Source organism: Glycine max, chromosome 19, assembly GCF_000004515.6.
Source record: "Glycine max cultivar Williams 82 chromosome 19, Glycine_max_v4.0, whole genome shotgun sequence".
Classification (NCBI taxonomy): Eukaryota; Viridiplantae; Streptophyta; class Magnoliopsida; order Fabales; family Fabaceae; genus Glycine; species Glycine max.
In genome coordinates, this window is record NC_038255.2 from 2081672 (window position 1) to 2101804 (window position 20133).

Below are 20133 nucleotides of genomic sequence, written 5' to 3' on the forward strand. Positions count from 1 at the left end.
TGCTATATATATATATATATATATATATATATATATATATATATATATATATATATATATATATATATATGTATGTATGTATCACAGAAACGAACCTATCAAATTCATAGGTCTCATGTTGATTTCTGTCCCGGTTATTTAGATCAAAAGTGGTGATGTATGTGAGGCTGGGCGAGTAGCCTTCCGAACTAAAGAGACTTTTCCCTTTGAAATGACAGACACGTTACAAAAGTCCGGTGCCCCCTTTTATATGCTACTTGATACACTTGATGACTTAAATCTGCACAATATCATATAATTATATGAATTTCTATCTTTGAGCATAATATAATGCCTTCGTTGGCTTCTGTTGGCATCCACCAAAGGACTCTGTCCACTAATATCAAAATTATTCTCCTTTTAAAAATAGTTATGAATCCAATCTTAATTAACTTGTTGAAGATACTGAATTTTACCGAATAAACCCATGCCTCGATGGTGCACCAACCACCAAGTTCTCAATTGCTTTCACAACATCAGTGCCTTCAAGTAGGACATCAAGGCATCGTATCTAACAAAATATTTAATAGCAGTAAGTAATGTGCGAAAAAAAATCTTCTACTTGTTATTCTACTAATTTGAGTAAAAAGATCGGGTGGTGAGAACTGTCAAACCTACAGCTTTGCGTGTACAATGACAATGGAAAGTGAGAAATAGATCATTGATATTGTTATCAAGTTGGTAACTCTGCGATGATGCAGATGAACTGTTAATGTTACATATAATGGCCTGGTGACCCCCTGTAGCAATTGAAAAAAATTAAAAGTGTTTTATGCTATGTAGTTACACTCCCTTAGTTTCTGAGAGAATCAAGTATTATGGAGGTTGAAATTTATTTTCTTAGTACCATTTTGTTTGGTTTAATTATATATATATATATATATATATATATATATATATATGGCTTATAAAATTAAAATATTTACATAATGGATAAACATTTACTAATTTATTTTTCTTAGATGTATTTATGAATTATTACATTTTAATTTTACTGGAATTTTAAAATGTTAATCCAACGTCAGGACAATAGTTAATTACTACTATTTGTTTGTAGGTTCTGGTTGTATTATTTCCTTGCTCACACTAGCTAATTTGTTTTTCAACGACTTGTTTTTTCTTGTTAGTCAAAGACTAGGAGTGTTTATTAATTTATTTGATTAAAATCTTGCTTTTTAATTAGTAATTGTGGCTGGTTGAAGAAAATTTACATAAGCAATAATTGAATATATGCCTTTTGAACCACTTTAATTTTAAGTTTTAATTACTAAAGAAGTAATTGTTGTGTCTCCTTAAAACAAACTTATTGATAATAGATAATATAACAATAAATTGAAATATAACAAGATAAAAAGATTATTGAAATGAGATGAAATAAAAACGGCATACTATTATTTAGATATTTTATGATAGAATTAGACACAAATTTCATTTTATCATTTTAAAAACAAAAAAAAAAACTGAATTATAAAATTGTCCTTATTTTAAAAAATATTTACTTCTATTCATGTATTTTACTCAACCGTAATATATTAATTATGTGACATTCGTAAGATAAATTCAATTTTTGACACTTAATTTGATTCGTTAATTTATACACCTAAGAAAAAAAATTACTAATTATAATTGTCATAGTAATACAAACTATCAAGAAGATTAATTACTATAAACTTCTAATTCATATATTCAATTTTTATGAATAAAATAATTACGATAATAAAAACTAAGAGTCATACAGACACAGCTACGGAAGGCTAATAAAAATCAGTTATAAAAAAAATTAATATTATTATTATTATTATTATATATAGTCTTAAATTAAAATAAAAAACCTAATGGAAATTAGTAATTATAATAATAATAATAATAATTTAAGACTACATAATTTTAATAATAATAATAATAATAATAATATTTAAGACTACATATTAATTTAAGACTATATAATAATAATAATAATATAATATTATTATTAATTTTAATTTAAGACTACATATATGTATTTCCATTAGGTTTTTAATTTTAATTTAAGACTATATATAATAATAATAATAATAATAATAATAATAATAATAATATTAATATTAATTTTTTTCGATAACTGATTTTTATTAGCTTTCCGTAGCTGTGCCTGTATGACTCTTAGTTTTTATTATTGTAATTGTTTTATTCATAAAAAATCGAATATAGGAATTAGAAGTTTGCACTAGTTAATCTTCTTGATAGTTTGTATTACCATGACAATTATAATTACTAATTTTTTTCTTAGATATATAAATTAACGAATCAAATTAAGTGTCAAAACTAAATTTATCTTATGCGAGTAAAAACTAAACATGAATATTTTTACGAATGTCACATAATTAATATATTACGGTTGAGTAAAATACATGAATAGAAGTAAGTATTTTTTAAAATAAGGACAATATTATAATTCAGTCTTTTTTTCTTTTTAAAATGATAAAATGAAATTTGTGTCTAATTCTATCATAAAATATCTAAATAATAGTATGTCGTTTTTATTTCATCACATTTCAATAATCATTTTATCTTGTTATATTTCAATTTATTGTTATATTATCTATTATCAATAAGTTTGCTTTAAGGAGACACAACAATTACTTCTTTAGTAATTAAAACTTAAAATTAAAGTGGTTCAAAAGGAATATATTCAATTATGGCTTATGTAAATTTTCTTCGACCAGCCACAATTACTACTTAGAAAGCAAGATTTTAATCAAATAAATTAATAAACACTCTTAGTCTTTGACTAACAAGAAAAACAAGTCGTTCAAAAACAAATTAGCTAGTGTGAGCAAGGAAATAATACAACTAGAACCTACAAACAAATAGTAGTAATTAACTATTGTCCTGGCGTTGGATTGACATTTTAAAATTCCAGTAAAATTAAAATATAATAATTTACAAATACATCTAAGAAAAATAAATTAGTAAATGCTTATCCATTATGTAAATATTTTAATTTTATAAGCCACATATATATATATATATATATATATATATAATTAAACCAAACAAAATGGTACTAAGAAAATAAATTTCGACCTCCATAATACTTGATTCTCTTAGAAACTAGGGGAATGTAACTACATATTACATAGCATAAAACACTTTTAATTTTTTTCAATTGCTACAGGGGGTCACGAGGCCATTATATATAACATTAACAGTTCATCTGCATCATCGCAGAGTTACCAACTTGATAACAATATCAACGATCTATTTCTCACTTTCCGTTGTCATTGTACACACAAAGCTGCAGGTTTGACAATTCTCCCCACCTGATCTTTTTACTCAAATTAGTAGAATAACAAGTATAAGATTTTTGTTCGCACATTACTTACAGCTATTAAATATTTTGTTAGATACGATGCCTTGATGTCCTACTTGAAGACACTGATGTTGTGAAAGCAATTGAGAACTTGGTGGTTGGTGCACCATCGAGGCATGGGTTTATTCGGTAAAATTCAATATCTCCAACAAGTTAATTAAGATTGGATTCATAACTATTTTTAAAAGGAGAATAATTTTGTTATTAGCGGACAGAGTCCTTTGGTGGATGCCAACAGAAGCCAACAAAGGCATTATATTATGCTCACAGATAGAAATTCATATAATTAAATGATATTGTGCAGATTTAAGTCATCAAGTAGCATATCAAAGAGGGCACTGGACTTTTGTAACGTGTCTGTCATTTCAAAGGGAAAAGTCTCTTCAGTTCGGAAAGCTACTCGCCCAGCCTCACATACATCACCACTTCTGATCTAAATAACCGGGACAGAAATCAACATGAGACCTATGAATTTGATAGGTTCATTTCTGTGATATATATATATATATATATATATATATATATATATATATATATATATATATATATATATATATATATATATATATATAGTATTAAACTGTTGCATTGCACTTTTTAATCACATTGTATACATGCTGCAGACAGGACATCAATCAAACCTCACGGCTGGGTGGATGAATCTATTGAGTAAGTCTTATATCAAAGCAATTAAATTTCCCATCCCTAGCCCATAATAACATACAATATAGTTTCCTTGAAACAGGTCTCCATTTGTAAGAGGAAGAGGCATGGATGGAATGTCATGCCTGGACTTCCCAGAATCAGATATAGACATATCATTTGTAAGCTCCGAGAGGCCAAGCAGTGGACGTTCATCCTCCGTTTATGACTACATTGACGCAGGCCGAACTTCTCGAGTTTTCTACCAGTTCAGATCGTAGCTTTGGATCAACCCGATTGGGGGCACTCAAGTTCAACAACCATAATTCACCAGATACGCCATTCTCACATGAAAGCAGTACAACATCATTTTCATATTCATTACAGAGCGTGGTGAGTGAGCAAGTTTTTTTTTTCATTTTTTTATATGCACCACTTTAGTTATTAACTTATTGTCTTACCGAATTAATCAGAGTAGCCATCCATCCAATGGCTAGCAGGTTATGCTATTTGCTTGCTTTTATAAATTCTAGTTTTTCAAGCATATCTTCAAACACGTGACCATTAAAGGTTTGCTAAAACAATTTAGGATGAAGCAGCAGAAGCTGATATGAGGAGGCTGAAGCTCGAGTTAAAGCAAACGATGGAAATGTACAGTAAAGCATGCAGACAAGCACTTGCACCACAACAGAAGGTAGTTCTGAAAAGTGTATAAAATAGTCTCTTTCTCTATAAACGTGCTATTGCGGCCATTTCAACTTGTACTACTACTCTTTTGTTTGCTAAAGTTAATGGAGTTGACCCACTGGCGACTTGAGGAAGAAAAAAAAATACAAGAGGCACGATTGGATCAGGAAGCTGCAATGGCAATTGCAGAGAAAGAGAAAGCAAGATGTAGAGCAGCCATGGAAACTGCTGAAGCATCTAAGAAAATTGCGGAGGAAACACAGAGAAGAGCGGGTGCTGAAGTTAAAGCTCTTAAAGAAGTAGAGGAAATGAGGAAGCTATTGGACAATCTAGCCCTAACTGATGTAAGATATAGGAGATACTGTATAGAGGAGATTGAAGCAGCCACGAACTACTTTTCTGAACTCCAGAAAATTGGGGAAGGAGGTTATGGCCCTGTTTATAAATGTTATCTTGATCACACTCCAGTTGCTGTCAAGGTTCTTCGTCCAGATGCTTCTCAAGGGAAGTAACAATTTCAGCAAGACGTGATCAACCAGTATGCATGAGTAATTCTAAACCAATTTTGTATTTGACTGCATCACATGTTTCCATCGCATTTAGTTTAGTTCACAAAACATGAATGAGACCTTGAAAAATCTGTTAGAGAGGGAACACTGATATCCATATAGTTGGACAAATCATTTTTTTTCTATCTCAAACACTTCCCCTTACATCTCTCTCCTCTTTTCCTTTTTCATAATGTGAATGGACACTCCTCGATCATGTAGTGATGAGAAGAGACAGAAGGGAAATTAAATTTTGGATCTCAAGGGTAAACCTAAAAGCATGAAATGCATAATTAAAAGACTCGTGTCAATTCTCTAGTCTGCTAGCTGAGTAGTTATTAATAATAATGTCAGGAATGAAATGAATAGTCAAATATGTTGTGGGAGTAATACTTGTAATCCTATATATATGCATATTGACATACTGAGCTGCATGAGACACCCAAACATGGTGCTTCTTCTAGGAGCGTGTCTGGAGTATGGCATATTGATTTATGAATATATGGCTAATGGAAGCTTAGAAGATTGTCTGTTTAAAAAAAAAAAAAAGAACAAGCGTGTTCTGTCTTGGCAACTGAGGTTCCGAATTGCTGCAGAGATAGGGACGCGCTTACTATTCCTGCATCAGACCAAGCCTGAACCTTTAGTGCACCGTGATCTGAAACTAGGGAACATTTTGCTGGACCAGAATTATGTGAGTAAGATAAGTGATGTTGGATTGGCAAGGCTTGTCCCGGCTGTAGCTGAAAATGTAACACAATGCTGCATGACATCAGCAACTGAAACATTTTGTTATATTGATCCCAAGTATCAGCAAACAGGAATGCTTGGTGCGAAGTCGGATGTTTATTCTCTGGGGATCATATTTCTACAATTATTGACAAGAAGGGCTCCAACGGGATTGGCTCACCATGCTGAAGAGTCTATAGAGAAGGATAGCTTCGTGCAAATGCTAGACCCATCTGTTACTGACTGGCCTCTTGAACAAGCCTTGTGCCTTGCAAAAATAGCAGTCAAGTATGCGGAACTCAGGCGAAAAGATAGGCCAGACCTTGCCAAACTAGTATTGCCAGAGCTAGATAAATTGAGAGACTTCGCTGAACAAAACATGACCATGACCATGCCCATCATTTTAGGATGCACTGCGCCTTCACCCAGCCACAGTGAACCTTCCGTGCAATAGGTACGTACCTTTATTTCTTTCTAGCTACTCTCATGATATATACAATTCCATGACCTTGTCGAGATCACGTTGCAGGATTTGATCAGTGACCTGCAGCTTGCACATTCCGAAAGCTCATCAGCTCCATCAACGCCCACAGAAGGAAAACCTTAAACATATTCTGTAATGTCAAATTGTCTGTTTCGGTGTATATAACATGCATGCAAGGCCCCTCTCAATTCTCAACTAAACTCCAGTGCCAATAGAGTCTAGAGTAATGTACACCTTCAACAATAACTTATTTTTGTTCAAGGATGTGTGGGGTGCAAACATAGGTAGAGCCGACATTGCAATTTTTGTATCATCTAAATATCTTAGAGAATGTAAATCCTTCATTATCTAGTTTCTAGTCTCTATACACTTTCTACAGCCACAATTCATTTTCCATTAACCAGAATAAATTCACCATTTCCAAATTTTACTTTGGAAATGAATGTTCTATCTAGCTTTTTGAAAAGCTCTTGGTCATTGATCCTATGACTCGTACAACCACTATCAATCAACCAAAAATTAGTTGAGGTATTGCTTGTTGTAAGACATGTTGTGATAACCAAAAGGTCCTCCTCATATTGCTCGGTAACAACTTTTACTTCATTTGGTGGTGACTTGCAAACCACCTCCATGTGCTGAAGGTTGCCACATTTTCTACACTTAACATCAGGCCTCCACCGACACTTTTGTTGAGAATTATTTGTCTTTTTGCAATGAGAGCAAGCTGGAGAGGAGTCCTCCTTGTTCTTGTAGTTGTTCCTATATTTACCTCCTCTTGAGTTTTCTGCCTTTGCTTGAAAAGCGTATTCTATGGACCATTCTTCTCTCATCAATTGCCTTTGTTTTTGTGTTTGTAATGCATTCACTAATTTTGCCAGGCAAATGCTCGACAAATCCTTAGTTTTCTCCAATGAAGAAATTTTTTACTCATATCTTTATGGCACAAAAACCAAAAATTTCTGGAGAGCTGAGTCAATGTGATGTCTTTGGAGAAATAGGAAAATGAAAAAAGATAAGAGAGAGAAAGATGGAATTTGAAAAGAAAGATAAAAGCTTCAAGTAGTTGTTCCTGATGGAGACGAGAGAAGGGAAAGAGAGAGGAAGAAGTAGTGGGAGAAAACTAAGAAGCTTAGGCTCTGTTCAGGGTGTTTTTCTTGTTTAGTTTTAAAAAATTTAAAAATAAAAAACAATTTTAGTTTTTAGTCATGAGTTTCAATCTATTTTTTGTTTTTAGTTTTTAAAAGGATTACAAATTGAAAAAAATAATAAAATAAAGAGTCAATTATTTTATCTTATCTCACTCTAAGTATGAAATAATGGTAGTGACAAAGGTAGCGGAACGAGAGTAGCAGTGATATGGCGATAATGGTGTCGGTGGTGATGATAGTGGTGGGATAGAATAGTGATGGCGACGATGGTGACAGTGATGGTAATGGAATGGTGATGGTGACGATAATAGCGGTCTGATGGTCATGATGACAGTATGATGGTGGTGACAGGGGCGACAGTAGTAGTGACAATTGTTAACGTAAAAAAATAGAGCAGAATATGAGAAGTGTGTTTTTTCTGTGTACTGGGAGCCTTTAAATAGGCAAATTACAAAACTAAAAAGCACTCGTAATATGATAATAACTTACCACTAAGTCTGTTAACCAAAACAAAAAAATAAAAGATGTTGTGTGCATTGAGTTATGAGCTATGAATCAAGACATGTTGGTGTGTTAGAGCCTAGAAAAGAAGAAATAGAGGCAGCAAAGAAAGACTTGGCTCCCATTACAAAACAAGGTTTTAAGTTTATGGCCTCTATGGATGTCACAAGAAATCAACTGAAGCATGTGAGTGCAGCCACGATTCATTTAAAGAACACGAAATCAATAATTGGTGCAAAAGTTCGAAACCTCAATTACAAGCTCTTGAGAGCAAAATCTAAATTAGAAGTCGTGTCTGCTGCAGAGGAAAAGGCCAAATCAATAGTGAGTAACTTGACACAAACTAGGTGTCTTCTACTCTCACTAGTCTATCCACTAGGTGTTTGCTCATGTAATTCACTTCAACTAGAACACAAAGTTGGATCCTCAGTAGTTAATTTATTTTTCAACCTCAAATGCAAATTTTGAAATAACTTCCACTTTGTTTCACTTAGCAGCAAACCAGGAGAAATAGAAGAAACACCATACACACACACTGCACAGAAATAGAAGAAAGAAAATAAAGGGGTACGCTAATGCTACATAATTGACTTGAACAAAGACTTGGATTTGACCTATCTTTACCTAAGACAGAAAAGAAAGCACAAAAGACAGCACTTTTATACTTCTATCTAATTCCTCCTCTTCCGCTAGCCTTCCAACTTTATCCTCTCTAAACACTACTTTTCCCTCTGTATTGATAAGTAATTAAGTAGTATTTGTTTTGTTTATCCTAATAAGCGTTCAAAACTAAAAGCCACAGTCATATGATGAATACCTTAAGTGATTTTGTAGCGTCTATTATTGTGTGTACCTTAATGCATTGGATAAATTGGATCACATAATCTAGACCAAACCTCAGATTGTGTCCATTAACGCAAAATTAAAATATTCAACATGATACAAAAACCTCATCCGGAGTAACGTCCCTCACAAACTAAACAATTCTTTCCAATAATGGTTAAAGATAAAGGAATCTATGTCACTAACCACTGATTTGGGAATACCATGCAGCCTGATCACATCTTCAAAATAAGTCAGTGACTATCTTGGCTATACAAGGGTGCTTAAGCAACAAAATAGCTATATTTAATAGTCTATCATCAACACAAATAGAATGGCCTCATAGCCTCTTAGGAAAACCCATAATGAAATCTAAGTGTCTTCCCAATTCTGTTTATTACTCTCTAGAGGCTGTTAGAGTCCTGCATGTGGCTTGACATTTGTTCCTTCAACACACATCACAGGACTTCACAAAGTCCTAGACACTTCTCTTAGTCAATCCAGCATACAAGGCAACAAGACAGGTTTGGCTCTCCCAGGACTGGAGTGTTTGAATTGACTGAAACAATTTAGCATTTTGTTTTCATCTAGATATAACAATTTAAATTGCTTATTAGAAGCATTCTAAGGGTTTGTAGAGGGTGTAATTTCTCACCATAACGAAAGCAAAGGTTTTTTTTCACTCAATGAACTCAGGGTAAAAAAGGTGATGAAACCCTTTCATCTTCTCTGTTGAGACTCTCCAATGTTGGGACACCAGTCACAACACAAAGCAGAAATAGACGCGCTTTTGAAGCAAATAAATAAATATCAATAGATGTGTGTAGTTGTTTAATGACTTACCTGTACGACTTGCACGGACGCACTTTCCATGGCCAAATGGCGGCAGCTTAGTATGAGGAATCTTCAATGCGCGAGCTCCACACCAACAATCTTCACGGCGCAAGGTCCACAAGGTTCACGGGTTACTGCTTTTTGGGACGAGGTAGAGTGTTTGGGGTTTCAATTAGGGCACAGCAGGGTAGACTGGTTGGGCTTCGAAAATGTTCGCAACTACATTCAAGGGGCGCACGCGAGAGACGAAAATATTAACCAAAATACAAAGACGGACTATTCTGCCACCCGTCGTTGACTTGTTTGACCTTTACATTCTAAGACAGTTATTTATAACCGCCTTAGAATGTGTGTCGTAAATTTGAATATTTGGCCCCCGAATTACAAAAATACCACCGCATTTTTTTCTAAGACGGTCCTTCATAACCGCCTTAGAAACGATGTCATAAGTAGTAGTGATATGATTCACAGTACATTTTTACTAACTAAAAAACTCATTGAATTTAGCTGTACATAAGATTTTTTTTAATAATTTCTAATGTTTTTTAAATATTAGTCCATGCTTTAAAACATTAACTTCTATTTTTTAATATTTTTTTAAATTTTATCTTAAATATTTTTTTTTAATTTTATCAAATATTTTTAATTTAATAAATTAACTTTTTAACTTCCATTTATCAACTAACTTTATAACTTTCAGTAAAAATTTTAATTAATTTTGTGTAACTTAATCTAATTTTTTAGACTTAATGATAATTTTGATGTTTTTTATCACACTAAAAATATTGACTTAAGATATTAATTAAATAATCTTGTGTCACCCACTGAATTGAGAGGTCACCTCACCTTCTCCACAGTCTTGTGTAATTTTTCGGCAATGCCCCACCAATCGCCACCGCACCATTTCAGCAGTCCAAAACCATAGCTGTGAAATTTGGTATATGCAAAACCGTGATAATGTTTTTGTGTAGGCAAGGGGTCTCGTGAAGCTACGAATCAAAAAAATCAATCTAGTCATAATACACATCTGAATGATCGAAAAGTCCATCAAACGCAGCTTATTTTTTATTATTAGAAAATAGGAATGGAGTTACTGTTAACTAGTTCATAATCTCACGGTTTGTTTATTTTAATTGACATCAACGGTTTAAACCCGTGAACCATAGTGGAATTTGCTTCAAGGTTCAATCACCATGAACATCGTTCTCGAATCAAAGGAAGCTTTCTTTGCTCCCTATTAATGAAATGAATTATGATCTACTCTCTTTCATTATATTCTATTTTCGTTTTTATCCCATTTTACAATCAATTAAAACACAAATAAATAAATAGATAAATAGGAGAACTTACTAGACACAGCACAGGTGAAGATGTCCCGTGCAAAACGTGGATTAGAATAACAGTCTGGCCTCTGGTAAGAAGACAATCAACAGCCCATTTCAGAGCATATTGGCTTCCTTTATCCTTGTCTATAGCCACTGCCACTAGTCCATTTACTCCTCCTCCTCCCTTTCTAATCCCTCATGCTTTAAGATTTGGAAGCCACATTTCTCTTCTTGTCACCTAACACAACTCTCATATCATCCCCAGACTACCCAAATTACTCTTCGATCTTGTGCATAATAATAAACAACATCCTATTAAACAACATCCTATTAACCAGGTTTTTTCTGTACACAATAGTTCTTAACTGAATGTCGAAAATGATATATAGAGAGCTATCCCTAATTTAGGGAGTTGCTAGGTGCACCCAGCATTATTGTTGGTACACCCAGCACTTAAAGCGAAAAGATAAAATTGTCCTGCTTATTTTTTTAAAAATCTCGTGCACCCAATGCTTTCTTTTCTTCTCTTCCGCAAGGCTTTTCTTCTTCCACCTTCTTCCTTCTCCTGCGAGCTGCTGGTACTGGTGCTACTTTCTCCCGCGAGCCGTTTAGTCTTCCTCCGTCTTCCTTGGAGTGCCTCTTCTTCTTCAGCGAGCTCCATTCTTCCATTCTTCATCGAGGTAAGCTTCCTTCTTCCATTGCTTCCTATTACTTCCATTGTTGAATGCTTAAGGTCATCTGCAGTAGAGATAAATTAGGACCTATTTGATCCACATTAGGGACCTAGTTGATCCGCATTAGGATAGACGATCCGCATCAGGGTAGATGATCTGCAGTAGGTAGATGATTAGGTTGATCCGCTTGATTCGCAAGCTTCATGCGGATCAACTTGATCCGCAAGTATAAATTTAAAGACTTGAAGGCAATAAATACCACTTGCCATCTTTGTTTGTATGTTATCAAAATTGCTTTGCTGAAAATTGCCGTATTTGTCTTTGACTCTTCTTTCTTGGATCTTGAGGAGCTATTTAGTTATCTAGATATGAGTTTAGGAAACCTAATAAACAACACATAACTACTTCACCCACTTGTGTTTGAGCCTTTCCACCATCAAAATGCTGAGTGAAAGTTCCAACACTAAACCACATGCTAAATATAGGATTATTCACAATAATCAAACTGAATTGAACTCACATATTCAAAGGTGTATAGAAACTAAACCAAATATTGGGATTCATATTATGGAGTTTATAGGAAATGGTTTTTCAGCACATGCTAAATTTAGGGCAAAAAAATTTGAACTGAATTGAATATGACATATGCAAAGGTGCATATAAATTAAACCACATATTGAGAGTTTGTCCCAACAAATAGATACCATTAGTGGATAACAAATTTACTAGAAACCAAATAAAGCATACAACTCTAAGTTGATAAGAGAAGATCCTATTACCAAAGTCAGTCAATAATGTTTGCTATAATTTGCAACTATTTAAGATATTGACACAATAACCAACTGCCAAAGGTGGATAGAAACTAAATCAAATATTGAATGTTTGCTTCAATGGTCTTAATATGGAAACATATTCAATACAATGTGCAAAGTAGACATAGCTTGGAACTAGCTATAAAAGAGAGCAACTTTGATCAACATTGTATTAGACAATTAACTTTAAACAAAACATGATATAGCATGAAAGCATGTTAGCATAACAAATGTAATACAAGTGCAATCCAATTTAAATATGTTAAAAATAGATAAAAAATCTACACTTATGTATTTCTTGATTCTAATTCATATTCATTCATGTTAAAACTATTTATACATGTGAAAAATTTATTGCTAAATGCTTACGTGAATTATGACATCTTCCACAATTGGAAAACAAGCCAGGTTAAGACTAGAGGATTAGGCCATGTATCTATGAGGGCCTTAATCTTCTTGAAAGATGCAAAATTACACACAGACATAAAATTTCAAAATTTCAAAATTTGCAGATCATGGTTAAGACTAGAGGATTAGGTCGTGCGTTAGGTAGGGTTGTTGCCAGAGGTCTGGGGAGAGGAGAGGATGGTGATGATACTGATGATGCTCCCCAACATTGAAGGCCGACTGCATCGGCACACAGGCGATGGGTACTAGTCATTATTGACGATGTTGTGCATGTGGTGCCTGCGGACTCGCCTGCAGTACCAGAGGCAAAGGCTGTTGTAGTTGGGGATGAGCCCATGGTAGATGCTGCCGCACCGAACACCGGTGCAGAGATTGACTCACAGGATATTGGGGATGAGCCTGAGGGATTTCCTGGTGGACCCAGGGACCTATCAGTGCTTACCGAGTATGCTGACCATGTTGCGGCCAGTGTATGGTCTGGACAGGTAATCATAATATTAAAGTTAGTTAACTTTTATTTTTTATTTATTTATTGATTACTGATTCACGTTTTTTAAACAAATTGTGTTCCTTTGTACTTCAATTCAGGAACGTCCTGAGTTGAAGTTATCCTCCCATGGGAGGAAGGTGCATCACTTAGGCAGGCTTGGTCCTACAATTGAGGACATGGTTGCTGGGACAGGATTAAGTCCTTTGATCGCGTGTTCTATTGACACTGGCGATCGGGGACTTATATCCTCCTTTGTCGAGAGGTGGCACTGGGAGACTTCTAGTTTTCACCTTCCTGAGGGGGAGATCTCGATCATGTTGGATGACATTGCGGCTCTTCTCCATCTACTGATCGTTGGTGCACTGCATGACTTCCAGCCTCTGTGCACCGACGAGGCGGTGCTGCTCTTGGTTGAGTTACTTATGGTCTCACCAGAGGTGGCCATGGTCGAGACAGGACAATGTGGCAGACCATACGTACTCCTACAGTGGCTACAAGACATATACCAAGGCAGATGTCAGAAGCAACACTGGACAGCTGCCACTCGCGCTTATCTTCTGCATCTTTTGGGTTGCACTCTCTTTGCTAATAAGAGTTCAACCCATGTTCATGTCGTACACATACAGGTCCTGCGTGACCTCACTCTTGCTGGGCGGTATGCATGGGGAGCTGCAGGGCTCGTCCATATGTACGATCAACTTAATGATGCCAGTCTCAGCACTAGCCGATAGCTTGCTGGTTACATCACCTTGTTACAGGTAATTAACATGTATTTCATAATTTAATTACAACAATGTTTTAATACGTGTATATTTAGTTAACATGTATGATTTTCATGTAAACCCTGTAGTGTTGGTTATACAAGCACTTTCTTCCAGTTGCGGAGTGCAATGTTGATCCGGACTACGACGAGGTGTCACCACGTGCGTGTCGGTGGATTGTGACAAAGAAGACTGTGAAGAAGGTGTCTACAGCGACGTACAGGCAACGCCTGGATCGTCTACGGATCCCAGATGTCTGCTAGATGCCATATTCAGAGCACCGACCTGTGCAGGACTTTCATCTGATTTCGTGCTTCTCGGGATAGGTCCGCTAGGGGCCTGTTGTTGTCAGATACAGACTGGAGAGGGTTATGTGCCAGTTCGGCTACGTCCAGTGCATTCCTGCACACCCTGTCCATCCATGGGTATCATATGATGACGTAGATGATACGTGGACACACTACTCAGACCATCTGGCGGCAGCATGTGATCCATGTGTTGTGCTAGGTCAGTGTGCGCCAGACTACATTGACTGGTTCTTCCGTATTTCTCATCCATTCATGATCGCGGCACAACTATCAAATCCTCCAGTAGATGCACCTCAGGTCCCATAGTCAGATATCCCTCAGACCCTGGATGATTCAGCCAGGTCTGATGTCGACGAGCCCAGACATGCAATGGTAAGTGTTACTATATGGTTAGATGTATGAAATGTCATTTACTTCAATTTTTTAATACTAATTTGTCTAATTTGTTTGTTTTCTATTTAATAGGAGGCTTGCGATGCCATCGCCGAGAGGTTGGAGCGTCACCTCAGCCTCAGGGTAGTCACACCAGGCACATTGACACATGAGGTCATCAAAAAATGCCTCAAGATTGTCAGGAGTGTCACCCAGGACCGCATTGTGTACGTGAGGTCTCTACGTAGGCGCTGCATGGATCAGCCGTAGTTTCTTTACGCATTTCATATTGATATTCGATGTATATACATTTCTTGTACTTGACCACATTTTTGTTTTTTACTTAACATTCTGCATATTTAAAGTTATTTTTTTTTATAATATTAGTGTTAACGTTTAAGTGTTATTTTTAAATTACTTGATTCCAAATTCATTTGAATTTCGTTGAAATAGTATCATTGTTACGTTTAACTAAACATTCATTAGGGTAATATTTAATTTACATAAACAAAAGAGACATAAAATAAAATTAATTATTTTTTCAAATGGAATTTAGTTTGTAAATATTTTTTTGATTGGTCATGACTCAAATAAATAAAGCTTCAAATTGTAAAAAAATAAATAAAAATTCAAATTGTAAAAAAATGGCCTTCAATTTTTAAAAAACTGTCTTCTGCACACTTACAGATCAACTTGATCCGCAAGCTTCATGCGGATCAAGTTGATCTGCAGGTGTGTGCAGACCCAAGGGCATTTTTGGCTTTTGTGAGGAATGCTGGGTGCACCAGCAATACTGCTGGTGCACCTAGCAACACCCCTAATTTATGGGCAATCAATCAAAATTTTCTTTGAATGCTGCTAGGTGCACCCAACATTCCTTACAAAAGCCAAAAATGGTGCACCCAACACTTGTAGTGAAAAGGTCATAATGCCCCTCAGTTATTTTTTTAAAAAATAACCCTCGACTCTTTCTCTCCCGCCCCACGTTTTCGCTTCTTCTTCCTGTGATTTTATGCTTCTTCTTCCTCAAAGGTTTCTTCTTCATCTTCATTCTTTGCGCTTCTTCTTCTTTACGTTCCCATCAATCAGCAACACTTACAAGCCCAAGTCAACCTCAGAGGATTTCTTCTTCTTCGTTGAGGAGGTTGCCGCCATTGTTGCCGTGATCCGTAAACTACTCAAAGATAATTTACGGATCAAGTGATCCGTAAGCATGTTATGGATCAACTTGATCTGTAAGCATGTTACGGATCAGGAGGTTGCCGCCATTGTTCTGGACAATGTTTTATTGGGTTTCGATGTAGGTGATGGCATCCTCAACAATGGTTGCTTTGTTCATCTAAAATTAATAATATTAGGATCCATAATCAATTTCCATTCAATCATTTAGTGTACTAAATAAAAACTAACCCGATAAATTGAATTATAATTAAATCATTAGATAAAGGAATATATAAGAAACTAAGAAAGTGAAGTTCAAGTGGTTGCATTGTGATGATGGGTACTAAAGACTGCAGCATCAAAAGCCTGGTACTGAGCTTCTCCCTCCTTCTCCTTTCCACCTCAAGGTTCTTGGATTTGAACACTTGTGTGTCACACTCATAGTTTTTCTTCCTCATCCTTTCCCTTTTGCTACCATTTTCATCATTAAAACAAATTTCATCTAGAGACATGTGTAGCCTTTCTTCACATACATGTCCTACAATCAATGAAAGCCTGACAGCTTGCGTGACTTTGAGTCAATGAAATTTGCGTTAACTTCAACATAGTCGAACGAAATTAAATTCGCATCAAATACTACAACTAACTCATGCTAATTTTGCGGCAAGGACAACTCGTCTTCCATTTGCAATACAGGTTTACTGAAAACAACTAAAATTTCTATTGGCCCAATCTTTTTCCAGTAGTTAGACTCAATGAGCACCTTCATCACGTCGTCGTTGGTTTTGAGTTCAATTATTTCGAATTTTATAACTTTTTCTGAATACTCGTGGTGACTTGGTTTCCGAAAAAACAATCGTTTTACCATTTGTGTTTCATCAATACCATAAGGGGGAATCCCACGAGACGCAACTTGCTTGATCAAATCCTTCAGTTCATCCATGGTACATCCGGTGGGAATGTCAAAGTTTTTGGGATTTTTTCCTGTGAACGAGTAACCAACAAACTCATTTTGCCGTGACATGTTCCACCTCTCATTGTAATATAGCAGGGCATCATGAGTAGGGGTCATAGTAGCTTCAAGTAAGTTTAAAATACCATTTGGGGTTCTAGCAATGCTACATAATAACTCAATCGGACCAACAAATGAAAATTCATGATTACACATTAACATTGTGTTAACATCAACATCATTTTTCAGTTGCATAAATTGAAACCTAAATTGATTACCTGTATACGTGAAAGGCTGTCGGTAGTAAATTTCATCCAAAAATTGCTTGTCGGTTAGCTTAAGGGTATTGTGTATTCTGGTTTTTAACGTTTGAAAATCACACCTGTTAGGTACTCGAATGAGAACTGGAGTGGAAGCTTGAAAGGAAACACTACTGTCGTTGTAAACAATGGATCCATTTGGAAAAATAAAACCTAATGTGGAGTTCACAACTGTTTGACTGCTTGTCTCTACCAAGAATGTCATAGTTTTTGTAAGACTTGGGTTGAGACTGAAACTTGTGCTTTCTTACAGTGTTAGGTTGTGTCATATATATAGATGAGTTTTAATATCAGTGCTGCATTTTTTAAAGATTAAAAATATGCATGCACATGCTTTCTGTATGTGTTGTCAACTACACCAATGACGTGACATGTTTTAGCTTGCATTAGATATGCATGTGTAGTCATGTTGTGCAGGGTCCTTTCACGCGCTTTATGTTAATGCAGACAACAATTTATCATACACGATTTTTCACAATATGTTGTCAACTCAGACAACAATATATCATACATGCTTTTTTAGAATTAAGTAATAATTTTGTTGTGGACGTAACAAATAAATTACATGTTCAAAATGATCAGTCATTATAAATTACATGTTTAATCATCATTTATGTCAACATAGTCTCTCTTGAACATCACGAAGCTCTTGTAATGCTGCATTCTACTAATATATGGATTTGGCCACGACTTCGCCTGCAGATGACAATTGCTAGACCATAACAATACTACAGGCGGTAAGGGACAACGTTCTTTTAAATAAACCTATTGTACATGCGAAAAAAATGTTAACTCAATCCTACAAAACTCATTGCATAAATATAAAAAAAAACACTTCATATCTACAATGTACCTCAACAAAATGATTGTCATACATATGATCGATACAAATTATACGATGCAATGAAGAATTTTCCAGCAGTTGACTTCTAAGAGGAAAGAATGCCGTGCTTTGTTGTTTAGACAAGGATACAACAATTACGTTATACCTTGATGCAATGACATGTCTCATGTTCGTTATATCCATCCACTTATCCGTAGTCACCTGAATGAAACAAATATACACATCAAACTTAATTTCAAAGTAAAGTTTTAAAAATCAAATACATAAATTACATACCTTGGTTAACCCATCAACAAGTAGTGACATCCTTAATTCCTCAAATCTCTCTGTGCCACCAAAGAGCTCGATATAGTCTTTTGAGAATTTGACAAGTTCTTTAAGCAAATGGTTGCGGACCACCGACCAAGAGTCTTGACCCATACCTAATAAACTGGCAACCGACCGATATCCACAGTTACCATAAGCTTTGACATCAACAATCTTATCAATGAAGTCATGCATAAATGGCTGAAACTGGTCCAACATGGGCATCATCGTTCTTCGATTCGGTTGATCAGAGGATGATGCAATACGCCTCATCGAGGAATTGTTATTTTGCATAGATTCAAAGGCATCTACATACTCCCAGTAAGATGGATCGCGCTTTGTTGACCGTAGGTTCTTGCTCGTAGCTTTCTTCGATGTCCCCTTTGTGTTAACCTTTGATGGAGGAGGACACATCGAATTCTGATCAGGGTATGCAATTTCCCAAAGTTTAGTCCTTAGAGTAAACTTGCCACAAACATCAAATTCTTCGAATCTTTTGGATATTGTTTCCATTACTTCCTTGATGCCCACCTCGGGCTCAGATAACCCTTGGTCTGAAAAACTGAGTCTCCTCTAGAACATATGGATTAAATCCAGTGGGATGCAACCACCAACATATTTGGATAGCTCACAAGCACAAGGAAGACCAAGTGTGGTTCTCACCACTCAACCACAACTTGAGGGATTCTTGCCAGCATAGTTAACACGCTCTAATTCAGCAACAATATGATTTAAAGCGTACCTTGAAATCATTCCAAGCAGCCTCTTGTATAAGGTTTTTTTGAACACATGTCCAACGACATGTGTACTTGTTTCAAATGATGCTTTAATCTCTGTGTGCTGCAACGTAATCATGTTGTTCATGGCATCCCACACACTGCATAAGTCTCCAATGTTATTTTGTAACAGTCTTTTTAAAGACGAGTGAGCAGATTCAACCCTACATTTCAAATACACAAATAAAAATAAACATATACAATAATACAATTCCATCAATTCGTCAACGTTAATAGAAATGGTTGAACAATTTCATACTTGTTTGTTGTTGTGTTTCCTAAGTGCATCACCTTATTAGTCCAGGCGGAAACAAATTTTTTCCTTGTGTGGTATTATCCATGTTTCCTTGACATAGTCAACAAACATTGGCCAAGGTGCGTAAGCCATTTCGAACTTCTTCAGGCATTCATCAAACTGTTGTTCTGAAGGACAATCAGTCAGAGATTTCCTGCAATCCATGACATAATCCCAAGCATTTTTTTACGCAATTAGTGATTTACATTTGGCCTTCACATTCTTGTTTATGTGAAAGTTGCACAAAAAATTTGTGCATTCAGGGAATATATCCTTCACTGCATTCATCAATGCTTGGTCTCTGTCAGTGACAATAACTCCAGGGAGGGCATCACGCTTTAAAAAAAGGCCTCGGAAGCGTTGTAAAGCCCAGACCAAATTATTAGCGCGTTCACCCTTCATATATGCAAAACCGGCAGAGAATGTCATCCTAGTCGATGTCACCCCAACAAAATCGAGCAGTGGGATTCTGTACCGGTTTGTTTTGTAGGTACTGTCTATCAAAAACACCAAATTACATGCGTTGACTAACTTCACTGAATC

The 20133-nt window shown here is 35.6% G+C and overlaps 1 protein-coding gene and 1 pseudogene across 2 annotated transcripts in view; both read left to right on the forward strand.

Annotated features, from left to right (window-relative positions):
- The window catches only part of LOC121172641 (protein MAIN-LIKE 1-like), a 22670-nt gene extending 7346 nt beyond the window's left edge, over positions 1-15324 (forward strand). The window contains exons 1-5 of one of the 2 annotated variants that reach the window (XM_041012846.1): positions 10518-11791; positions 13110-13490; positions 13594-14253; positions 14346-14936; positions 15030-15324. In XM_041012846.1, coding sequence (XP_040868780.1) covers positions 13341-13490; positions 13594-14226 — 783 coding nt within the window. In that variant the 5' untranslated portion in view covers positions 10518-11791; positions 13110-13340 and the 3' untranslated portion in view covers positions 14227-14253; positions 14346-14936; positions 15030-15324. Of the gene's footprint in view, positions 1-10517; positions 11792-13109; positions 13491-13593; positions 14254-14345; positions 14937-15029 lie in introns of those variants that run through there. The other variant, XM_041012845.1, reaches the window with a different exon arrangement.
- LOC100817161 (U-box domain-containing protein 34-like) lies at positions 2323-6832 on the forward strand (annotated as a pseudogene).
- Positions 15325-20133: the final 4809 nt, after the last annotated feature.